Raw genomic sequence first — 12,298 nt, 5'->3', positions numbered from 1 at the left:
GCGCGGCGGGTGAAATATAATTTCTAGAAATTAATGTCTGTTCCTGCAAGCCGCGGAAACTTGAGGGAGCGCCCCGAGTCATTTGCAAGTTGAAATTACCTCCAAGTTATTTCTTCCTAGTAATGAAAAACACTAGAAAGCTTTTCTGTAAGCTGACGCTCGTATTTTGATTAAAAATTCGTACAGCGGTAGTTTATCAAATGTAAGTTTCGTAGACATTAAATTTATACGGAGTGTTTTACAATTTAATTAAATTTCTGAAACTAAAATACGTAAAACTAATTTACTACGCGGAACAGATAATAAGTCATGTAAGTAATGAGAAAGCAGACGGAGTTTGAGTCGTTTTTCATTTCCCCGCTACGTGCAGGGTTTGTTTGTGTTGCGATGGACTATTTATCATTCGGACCGTCTCGCCTCTTACCTGAATTTTTTCGTGTTAATTTTCGTTTATCTGAGATGCTGTTATTTGTTAAAAATAATAATGAAAAAAGACAAATTGAACTGACCCTAAAACTTTAGGAATAAATTTGACCATTGTTGATTTTCAATCAACGTTAATATACACCATTTTAAAATTGTGAAAGTTACATCTTTTTGCATCGAGATAATGAAAGACTGTAACTACAACATTAATATTATACCTACCACATTTTCATATATTTAATCTTGTGATATTTAATGATCAGACTATGTGATGATGTGCCTAATGTGAGCTTACCCGTTATGTAGGTGGGGGATCAGATCCTAGAGGTGAACGGGCAGTCGTTCGTGGAGGTGACGCACGACGAGGCGGTGGCGCAGCTGAAGTACCACAAGCGCATGTCTCTGCTGGTGCGCGACGTGGGCAAGGTGCCGCACGCCTGCACCGCCTACGGGGAACGTGATGCTGCGCCCAGGTTATTATTACAAATTATTTAATATATTTCTAACCTAAGAATGTAATCACTCAGAGAATAATTAATCAATAAGTGAACAAATAAACGAGAACAGCTCATTTGTTGTTAAATTCTACTCCGCTGCCAAATAAAATTAAAAAATCACACGTTGAAAATGAGTTTGGAGCTTTCTAGAAAATCAAATTAGTTAGATCAATACTAAACCGTACTGGCCTTTAGGGATGTGTATGTGGAAACTTGTGCCTATCCTCATTTACGGGTGACTTAGTACGTCGACGTATGCTGTAACAAGAACAATATGTATCAGAATAAGTGGGTGGGGCAAGCGTCGCGGCGCGGCGGCGGTGGCGGTGGAGCAGAAGGCGCGCTCGCTGCTGCCGGCCAGCGACCTGCCCGCGCTCGCCTACTACATGGAGGAATACGCGGCGCGCCGCCTCACGCCCGACGCCTTCCTCACCGTGCTGCGCGACCTGCTCGACACGCCGCAGAAGGTAACAGTCTTTGCATTTAGAACATATGACAAAGTGCTCACCATCCTGCCACGACTCGCTGTCTAAGATCACAATGTGCATTGTGGTTTAGACAATACGAAGTTTTAAACAATGTAAATCCCGTTTAGGCTCCGGGTGCAGTTCTATAACATTGAATAACTTGAGTGAATTGCAACAAATCATGAAAATTTCTAAAAGGTTGTTTTTTTTATGTAATATATTATAAATCTATATGTAAAGAATCTCTTATCCTTTACATTAAAAGTAATCTGTAAGGTTTGTCTGAAAAAAGCCACGTTAACGGTCAATGTAAGCCGCGCCGCGTTGCTTACGACCTAATAAATCTCATTGACTCCTGAACGCGGTGAAGCATCTTACATTTCTTTTTATCACAATCATTAAGACGTTACAATGAAATAAATTACTCGAGCTTTCATTTCCCCTTTTTTAATAAAAATTAAATTAATATCGATTGTACTTACTTCGTGTAAGAAAATATCCCTTCTTGAGTTTCTGTGTTTTACAATTTTCCTGTACAAAAAAGTCAATTTAATTAAAATTGTTAATCTCATTTACCAGTACACTCTACTGACTGAGATCCGGGAGTTCCTGGTGCCGGAGGATAGGCCGCGGTTCGACGAGCTCGTATACAGACGCGGCGACGAGGCAACTGAACATCACATAAAGGTATCACACTAATTTACTATTCCACGGTACTTCTGCTTGATGCGCCGGGTATGAAACTATCGTTATTTTGATAAGAAAATATTGTGACTGTTCAAAAAGATTAAGAATTGGCAACGCAAAGAGTAAATCCAAGTGTAAAATAAATACTGCGTTGTTGTGAAGAAATGCTCACATAATAAACATTCATTTGTTTGATTTAAGTTACAAAAGGATAGTACACACACATAGTAGATTACATCGCTACTAAGAAAAACTCTCATAGTTCATTAGACAGATCCCGGCGCCTCGCAACTCGCAATCCGCTTCCAACCGAATGCACTAATTACAATTTTTCGCTCCGTTACGTACGCTCCTGTCTGGAGAAAGGAACTTGTTAGTGTATTTGCTCAACATTTCTGAATTAACTAACTAAAGTTGTTATGATGTTGGGAAGTAACTTTAATCGATCATGATCATAACAACTTTCGAAGTTAATATTCCAGCAGGCGTATTGTTTGAAGAAATATTCAATCATTCAATGCATAACTAATAGATATAAATCGTACATCGATTTGACCTTTGGGGATGTAATTTTTACTTACTTATATGTTCAAGTTTCCCAACTACCGTCACTAATGTCTTAACATTACTTTAATGCTTAAGATCACTTTTGGACGGTGACGATTTCATCACGTTTTAGAACTTCATTATCATAATTTTGTTACATTTATATTCGCAATCTCAATTGATTGGAACGTTCAAAGCTAGTGCAAAACATCTAACCAGGCACCTTTCCTAAGTTCTCTATACGAATGTTAGATCAAACTTAGTGTCAATTAAAATTGCGAAAATTTACATCACCATTTAAACTCATAATAAAATTCATTTTCGTAATGAATCACAAAGCAATAGTGTCGAAGTGCACTGAAGACCCACGTTTCCCTTAGCGCGGCGGCGAGCGTCACATGCTGTCCTCCTCCACAATGCACGAACTTCACGACCCGGTGAGTCAAATGCACGCCCGTACTAATGTCATGCATGTTAAACCTTACTCCTCGCTGTTCGTTATTGTGCGCTTGCAGTGTATTCTATGTGTTCAGTGTTGCCAATGCTTTATATTGTGAAGTTTTGTTGTCATATTTAAATAAAGAATTTTTGTGTATTGTTAATCAAAATCGGTATTATGGTCGAAATTTATTACTTTATAGTATCCGAAATCGATACCTAATTATTGTACCCAATCATATTTCATGTTTATTAGGGATATTCTAAAAGATTACGACTTTATTTGTATCTTGAGAACTTTATACTAAATAATTGTGAAATTAGAAACGTGTAAAAAGTTTTCAAGATTTAAAAGTGATGTGTCGCAACCAATACAAAGAGATAAATAAAAATACAGTTTGTATTCTAAGGTCGGGTGAGTAGAGAGGTATTGTTTGTAGGAGGGGCCGGCGGAGGCACCGCTGGTCGTGGACCACCGCTCCCCCTCTGAGGACTCCGGTCTGGGTCTCCCACCACACGACCACGCATACAGGTGACACACTATTTCAACTAACTACTGAAATTTCCATTAAAAATACATGTTTCTTCCATAAAAACAAACGGAAGAAGAACACTAATTATGTAATTAGGTAGTCTCATTTCGGGTAGGCGGAAACATTTTTCTCTTGGCGCTCTGATGAGCGCAGCGTAAATACTTCGCTTGATGACTCTTACGAAGCACTAAGTGTAAAAGTACCCTGTAAGTGTGAAACCAAAGGGTGAGATGTTCGCGCTTTAGACTTCGTACCCTATTTTACATTTTACAAGGAAAATAATCTTAGATTTTGGAAGTCCTTTCGTTCTCTTGAGAGAATTTTATTGGCTTATTGCCAACACTTCTAACTTTTATTCAGCGTCGGGCTCGATTGTTTTATTGCTGCGTAAACGTTTGAATCCACCATGATCGCCAGTTTACGACATGATCCAGCATCCGTAAGGGTTCTTTTAAATTAACTGCCAGTAAAAGCGATTCCCGATCGACGATTAAAAACAACCCAAGTTTCAGCATTATGTAACAGTAGTCACTTAAATAATGGTAATGATTTATAATCAGGTAGTAACTCTTTTCTTATTCAATTTCCATTCACTAAACACGTACACATATTATTACACTCTTGAATCAAATTAAAAATGTTCTCGTGTCTTAAAATAATTGAGAGCAAAGAGAAGAAAAAAAGTAAGGATTGTGATCGCTGCACTAAGATGAGATCTTTGTTTAGAACTGCACTGTATGTTATAATAGCGACATTTAGCTTAGCCAGTGATAGTTATCTGGTGTAAGTAGTGTAAACAGTAAAGACGGCAATATACACAAAGTTGAGACAGTGTCCGAGTGATGGTGAGAGTGTCGTGTTGTATGGGACAGGAGCGGGCGGCCGTGGCGGGCCGACGCGCCGCCGCACGAGGACGACCTCGACGCACCACACGAGGTGATTTTGCCAGACTTACTCACACTCGACCTCCTTACCCTTCTCCAACACTCTCTATTCTGTACGCCTCTTCTCTGTGCTATGGGTGTCACTCGAGGAATACTCGCACTTCTATTTTAGACCTCTCTTAGTCATTTAGTTTGTAGACTGTTAGATAGCTATTTATAGAATCATTTTTAGAATTGATGTTTCGAAGTTATTTAAGGAATACTTAAATTAGTCGTAAGTAGTCTCTAGTTCTTCCTCTCATCTAGTCAGCGAACAAACCTGAGCTGGCAAACAGAGTGGCACCTCGGCACTACCACTTGTTCTGTGTAATTCACGTTCCTGCATGAACTATGGCGGCTAGTGGATAGATCACAAGTCACACCGACATGCCGTTATTTCCTGTGTAAAATTGTTTTATAGTACAAGGGGTGAAGCTGGCAAAATTAAATCAATTAACGTCTCGTATAATGGACGTAGGAAGGAAGATTGGCTTATGAATCGGCGACAACGGCCAAGAAACGTTTTCCTAATAGCAGCAGTTTTATTTTTTTTTTTTTAATATAAGAAACGACTAAGCTAAAAATAAAGCTAGATACTCTTTATCAAAGATTTTTATATTCGCCATCGTGTGTTCATTTGAAGTTTATCGACTAAAAAATATTTATAAAATAGTTTGTACAATGATATAGTTGTGTGGGCGTTGATAAAAGCCGTTAAGAATAACATCGATGATGTGATTTAACGTCATGCATTAAGATGTCAATTTGGTACGATAATTTAACCAAAGCTTGCAACGGCTCGTTGGTCTAGGGGTATGATTCTCGCTTCGGGTGCGAGAGGTCCCGGGTTCAAATCCCGGACGAGCCCGATTTATTTTTTTACAATTACATTTTGAGTTAAATCTTTTCTGTGCTTTAGCATGTATTGTTTATTACATTTATTAATATAATTACATAATTACAAAATTTTATAATAATTATTAAAGTTTATTGGTTATAAAAATCCCTAAGGGTTATAATGCAACAATGTAATCTGTATTTCAACTATTTTTTAACTAAACCAACTTGAGTGTAAAATTAAAGCGAAAATAAATTATACAGTATTTTCTTTTACGAAAATATCAAGTTAAGGATGTGACACATTACGGAACTGTCATCTGTACACCCTTTTATTAATAGTTGGGAACGTAGCAGTTTAGATCGAAAAATCGTTTCTACGAAAGAACACATAAAGTGATAAATGGTGCAAATTCTTATTGCAACAATTTGTGCTAGATGAGTCTTTCAAATTATTACTTTTCAGCTTCAACTCTACTATTCGTAGCTATTCTACGCGACATAACATAAATTATTTCTACGTAGATAATTTGAATTCACTTAAAGATATTGTAATACGTATTTATTTACTTTATCGTAATGTCCAGAATAGTATAAAAAATAAATGTTACTTCAAAAATTATAACTCTATTAAGTTATTTAAAGATTTGATAGTCGTTACGTCATTTTGGAGTACGAGAAATTACTTTAGGTTTGAGACGTCCCCGATTTCTTATTCATAAGGCCTTTTATAACGCGGCGTTTGTCGTCTCTTTTCATTGAGGTTTATGCGAGGACATAGCCTTGAATACTTCTGAATGAATGTTAATACTGTTCTTACGTTTTATGTTATTTATAAGGAACAGTCAAAGGATACAATGTTGTACGGTTATTGTATTGGATTGTATTAAATACCAAACGATGCGAGATTATTTACCACTAGCAGTTGTTTCTCGTAAAATTAAAAAAAATCATATGTTACTCATTGATAACGTAGCTTTTTAGTTGTGAAATAATTTTTGAAATCGTCTCAGTAGTTTTTGAGAAATTATAATACATACAAAATTATAAAAAAACAAATCTTTCTTCTTTATAACATTGGTATAGTTAGATTTAATTGAATAAATTTTATGAGCATATAGCTTCTTACAAACAGCGGTTAGACACATTCTAGAAAGTTCCCGTTTCTACATGTCACAGTTTCCTTATTACGTTGTGTAAGTTAGTTGAACTCCGCAGGGTGTACAAGCCTCCTCTACTTAAGAGGTCCTTGACAACAACCACTGTACTTCCCTTTGGGTGCAATGAAAAAATGAATATAAAATTTTTCACACCGAATTACAGAAAAGTAAAGCATTTTTTTATGTTATGAGAAGCGCAATAGGTATATAGTAATAATAATGAAAAACTTAAACGGAGTTATTATACAATTACTGATGCATCACAAGATAACATTGTTTGTTTTTTTAATTAATTAGAAACACTCAGTAATTCCGTATACCTATTATTTAATTAGTGATTTATGAAAAGTGAAACTATGAACGTTATTTTCAGCAATCGAAGTGTATTAAATATTTTTATTATATTAATTATCGGGTTTCTTAGGTAATTGAAACAATATTTTAATTGTCCAACAGAGTCGGACTTGTAGCCATTTTGATAAATCCCAAAGATTAGTGGTCCCTTATTTAAAGGGTAAAGGAACTTTCGAGAATGTCCCTTCTTAGCTACAATTTAATTTAGCCCTAAGTACAAAGGACGTGTCCCAAGGGGTTTCAATTTAATTATAATATTACTAAAGAGCATATTACATTAGTTGTAGCTAACTAAATCAATATAGTTATACAAGTCTTAGTTTGATATTAGAGTCGTTTATGTTTATAGCAATTTCACATAATGTTGATACAGTTAGTGGTTTTTTAACCTAAATATTAACTATGGGTCGATTTATAGATTACATTTACATAGTATTTACGTAAAAGCTTGTCTAGTTAAAATTGTACTCCAATGTACCTTTTTGCAGTAACTAAATTACACTAATTATATTCTACAATCTTTGATATATTTATGTACCTAGTAAACTATATATTATAAGGAATATACATTATACGAATTTATATTAAATATTATGAATATATATTAGGTTAAACTCAAAAGTTTCTGATATGAGATGAAACAACGTTATGTATTCTCATAGTACTTCCTGAAATTGTTGGGCGGAACTTAGGCGGGCGTGTACTTGATGGAACTTTGAGTACTCGGTGAAGTTATGTTTCAGTGCCAATGCTTTGCTTAGCTATAGCTTAGTGCGCGGCGAGTCGCGGCGCGTGTAGCACGTATGTTCGGTATGTCGCGTCGTCGTCGTCGTGTCGCTTTTCGCGACTACATGCCAATGGACCTTCGTGCCATGGCTAAGGTATCGTAAATTAATGTTACGATTTTTTTTAATGTAAGCTAAATCTTAAAGGTTCTTAGATTAATTTACACAAGTTTTTAAAGTTTGTGGGTTTGTTTGTTATTATTTTAATATCGAGGCTTCATTGTTATATTTTATTTATCACTTTTACTCAATGTTTAGGTAGATCAAAGATCATCTATAGACTGTGGTTTTTACGATACTGCGTCCAACATACATAGTTTTGACATTAACGTAAATTGTAATAATTCACCTATAAAGTTAATAAAATTTACGTAAATAACATAAAACTATCGATATGTAAGTAAACATATTTATTATAAAAAACAATTCCGCACATAGAAAATTTAAACGAATTGTTTAATGTTGTTTCAACGCTACATAGGTTATTAGCCCCTGACGTATATAATAGCAATTAATTAGTTGCGATGTATTTGTAATAGCTCGCAGGTGCTTTGTCGAATAAGTCGTTTCACTTCAATTATAATTTGACAAATGTATCTAAAATACTATTTGTTATTTTAAATATACTAACCTTGTAAAGGAGAAATTATTCTATTTAAATCACTGTCTTAATAAAATCATTGTAACCATTACGAGCACATATTTTTGTAAACATCTTTGAAATTAAAATACACTTTTCTCGTTTTTAATGTATTTGTTTAAATAATGCGTCTTTGTTAGTGTTTACATTTTCAAAATGTCTTATATAACTGCAATATCTGACATCTTGCACGGAAAACGACTTGGGAAAAAAACACGCATTTGATGAAACTTCTGAAATGTTCTCAAAGAATCTTGACACGATTTCTGGGTTGTAGCTTGTTAATTTTGTTTCAAATACTAACACAGTTCTTAGCAGCTTGCCATCGACATAAGTGTGACTTCAAAGTCCATCTACATGATTCAATATCGAAAAAATTGTATTGAAATTTTTCTATTGTGTAGTTTCAAAAAAAACAGAACGAGTTAACTTTTAAATTACATCCGGGATTTTTGTACCTTTTCCTAAACTTACAAACGTATGAATTTATTGCTATTGTTGGTACTTTTCTAATTAAATTAAAAGCTTCGTACAAATTAAGTATTGTAGCCACGCGAATTTAATATGGGTGTGTAGAGGCGGAAATAGGCTATGTACACATTAGTACAAATACGAGTATATTTAACTTATAAAAAAATAGATGCCCTTGTAACAATAATTTAATAGTTCCTACATACTATACTTTACAAGAAAATTTCATATGGATATTGCGAAAGATAAAAGCAGAATTTGTATTCATATATATAATTCAAAAGAATTTAAAAGAAGCATAATAACTTGTCACCTGAAAACCTCGAAATACAAGGTTCAGATTGGCTGTAGTAATTATAAGCACTTTTAATTTTCAATCCAAATCGCGTGACTTAAAATTAATGAATATTAAAAATAAAAGAAGTAATAGTTTTTAACCAGTTCACCATTTGCACGAACTAGAATTTCTAGAAATTATAACACGCAAGAATAATCTTTCAGCAGGTGCTTGCCGGGCCTAACTTTTTTTTAATACACGCAAATATGCTAAGATCTGATAAACCTTCTTTAAAGTAAGCTTAACTTTTACTATAATTGGCTGTTTAAAATAGTATATTTACATTATTAAAAATTAACCTTGCTCAATAGTTGATAACTTAATGGTAACATTGATTAGAATCTCATCATATTTAAAAACAAAAAAATGTTTCCAGAAAACAAAACAATACTTTATTGACATTCAGACTAGACTACAAAACAAGATTTAGGCACATTGATAAAACTTTTTTTATATTGTTTTTCACATTTTTTTAATCCAAATTTTGTCGCAGAATGTTGTTTTATTTCTGTTAATTAAAATATACGTAACAAATGTTTAATTTTTACGCATTAGCATATTTTACCTATAACCTAAAATGTGCTAAATACGAAAATAGTTTTATAAATCAATGGAAGCTTCGAGACGGATCAGTCGCCTCCCAGTCTCTCGATGATCTGTTTGTGTTGTAGCCTTACATCTATCGTAGTATAACGATAATATTAGGGACTTTTCCGGTCTACTAGGCCACAGTTACTCGTCAGGAATACGTAATACAAGGTGTTTAAGTACGTGACGCGTCGATTCTATCCCTGTTTTGCTTTGACTTTTAATTTTCCTGCCTATTGACGCCTGCATGATTTGGTGTTGTGTGCTGCATAACGCTGTTTATTGTGCTTTGTATTTTAGATACGTAAGTAAACTTATGTTTAAGTTAACTAATAACTTACATTGAAGTATAATTTTAAGAATATTTATTGTTTTTCTATTTAAATCTTTTCACATTTATAGATGCGTCAATTAGTAAATCAATTTACTATTGTTATAGGATGACTTACTAAAGACTTGAGATATTAAATTTAATTTCTTTGAAATGAACTAAAAGAAAAAATAATTCGTTTTAGAAAGTTAATCTATTTTGAATGATGCGTCTATAAATAATTTACTTATTCATAATTTCCTTGATAGTTAATGTGAATGTATTTCCGGAATTTTGTTATTTAACAAAATTCTTGACGGTTATTTTTATTTCTGGTGTAGGAGTACGAAGAGGAGGGACGTCGGTCACGACGGCATTCATCACCGTGTAACTCCAGAGAGGGCAGCACTACCGCCCTGCACACACAACACTACGATGATACTGTGAGTACACTATTTAAAAAAGTAACAATAAATTGCGTAGAACAAGTCATTTTTAATTAAAATACACAAGAATACATGGTAAGTTAAGAAACAGCGGGATTTGGTTTGCCGATTGGGTGCAACAAAACATAAAAACTTGATACAGCCTACTTAAATCAACTGCGTTAATCAATAGTCAGTAATTACAGGAGAAAGACAACTGTAAATCTAGGGAACTAGTATCATAGGAGTCCTAATATCCGTTGTTTAGCTCAGCATGCAAACTTCGATATTACTAATTCCAAACGGATTCAAATGCTGTTTGTTTATTACAATTCCAAAAGACAAAATTGTAATCATCTATTATGATAAGTTGTATTAATTAATTAAAACCTTACGAGAAACCAACTAAAGAGATAAATATTTGGAAGATGTTTCCACGAATTTGGCCATTAATTCTAAGATTCACTTAAGTTAATGAATAAACCAATTGCAACTGTCACCGCACGGAGCATGACAAATGTAAGACACTTTACTTTACCAAAATACTTGTATAAATACATATTTCCCGTCTTTTCTTGCTCCTCTAAAAAATGAGATGGCAATATGTTTTGTAGGTTTGTTTCGGCAATGGAAACAATTGGTTAAATGTATTCGTTCGTGACGCGAGAACCGTTTGTAATACGTAGAAATGAGGTATAAGAGTGGCTAAGATAGAGCATGTTCCAAAGATGCAGGAACTTTTCTCATATCGTATAGTTTGGCGAGAGGCCAACGTTTTGACACAATACTCCGTCCGTTTTGTCGTCGCAGCTTCACGAATGTATAAATCAGATAACGTCAGTTGAATTTTATTTAGTTCTTATAGATTTACTCCATTTATTCAACTAAAACTAGTTTCAATATCGATTTAAAATACAACTAATAAAATAAAATTTAAGAAATGATGCGATAGCGTACCTAAGTTAGAACGTAATGATAAAAAAAAACATGAATTACTTAATGATTTATTTGAAACATTACAGAGAGATTCAAATTAATTTCTTATATACTAAATAATTGTCAGTCACAGAAATTATTCTAAGTATATAGTAGTAATATATTAATACTGTACATGAAGTTACTATGAACTATAGCAATTTTAAGTCAGAATTTAACATTACCTGTCAGATAACTTTTGTAAAAATCAAAAAGCTTTACTGTTACATAATATTAAACATTATAAATAAAACGACTTTATTTAGTATTTAAGTGGTCTGCACTAACATAGTAATAAAACGGCCTTAATCGTTTCATGTTACAACATAGTCTGTTACTTGTATTACGTTGTGCATGATTACTTGGAAAAACCTTGTCAGCACTTGACCGGTTAAGTAATACATAAGGTAAAATAATGTTTAAAGTAAACATTGTTTAAAGTAAACATTATTTTAACTTTATAGAATGAAAATTGATTTTAAGAGAAGCAATGACAGTTTTAGTTGGAAAATAGTTCTGAAACCTGTTTCTGAAACAAGAAGGTAAGTACTGACCAAGTATGTTATTCAAGAGTAATATGAAAAATTAAGATACTTTCTTACAAACTAGACTATAAAGTATGTTTACGTTGCGCGAACTAAATACCAGATGGGGCACTTTTGCGAGGACTATTGCTATCAGAGGAATACCGAGGAAGATGCCACAGGTTGACAATGGTAGTGATGATGATGATGATGATGATGATGATGGTGATGGTGATGATGATGATGATGATGATGACGACGACGATTGATTGATTGCTAAATAATGGATTGATAGCTTAACTATTTAGGCCCAATTGTAAATGTATTTACTATCTATATTAAAGGCTTTTTGTAAAACTTTCGTTCTATATGGTA

General features: G+C 33.8%; 1 protein-coding gene and 1 non-coding gene across 2 annotated transcripts in view; both read left to right on the top strand.

Annotated features, from left to right (window-relative positions):
* Window positions 1-12,298, top strand: part of LOC106099432 (whirlin) — a 47,707-nt gene that overhangs the window by 20,257 nt on the left and 15,152 nt on the right. Inside the window, exons 10-16 of the mRNA XM_013277991.1 lie at window positions 733-899; window positions 1,207-1,390; window positions 1,970-2,077; window positions 3,004-3,060; window positions 3,502-3,593; window positions 4,467-4,530; window positions 10,341-10,442. Coding sequence (XP_013133445.1) covers window positions 733-899; window positions 1,207-1,390; window positions 1,970-2,077; window positions 3,004-3,060; window positions 3,502-3,593; window positions 4,467-4,530; window positions 10,341-10,442 — 774 coding nt within the window. The remainder of the gene's footprint in view (window positions 1-732; window positions 900-1,206; window positions 1,391-1,969; window positions 2,078-3,003; window positions 3,061-3,501; window positions 3,594-4,466; window positions 4,531-10,340; window positions 10,443-12,298) is intronic.
* Trnap-cgg lies at window positions 5,314-5,385 on the top strand. Its single transcript has one exon. It is a non-coding gene; the product is annotated as a tRNA-Pro (tRNA).

The sequence above is a fragment of the Papilio polytes genome, unplaced genomic scaffold (genome assembly GCF_000836215.1).
Source record: "Papilio polytes unplaced genomic scaffold, Ppol_1.0 DF824102.1, whole genome shotgun sequence".
Classification (NCBI taxonomy): domain Eukaryota; kingdom Metazoa; phylum Arthropoda; class Insecta; order Lepidoptera; family Papilionidae; genus Papilio; species Papilio polytes.
The sequence above is the reverse complement of the archived record's forward strand: the minus strand, read 5'-3'. Positions and strand labels throughout refer to the sequence as shown.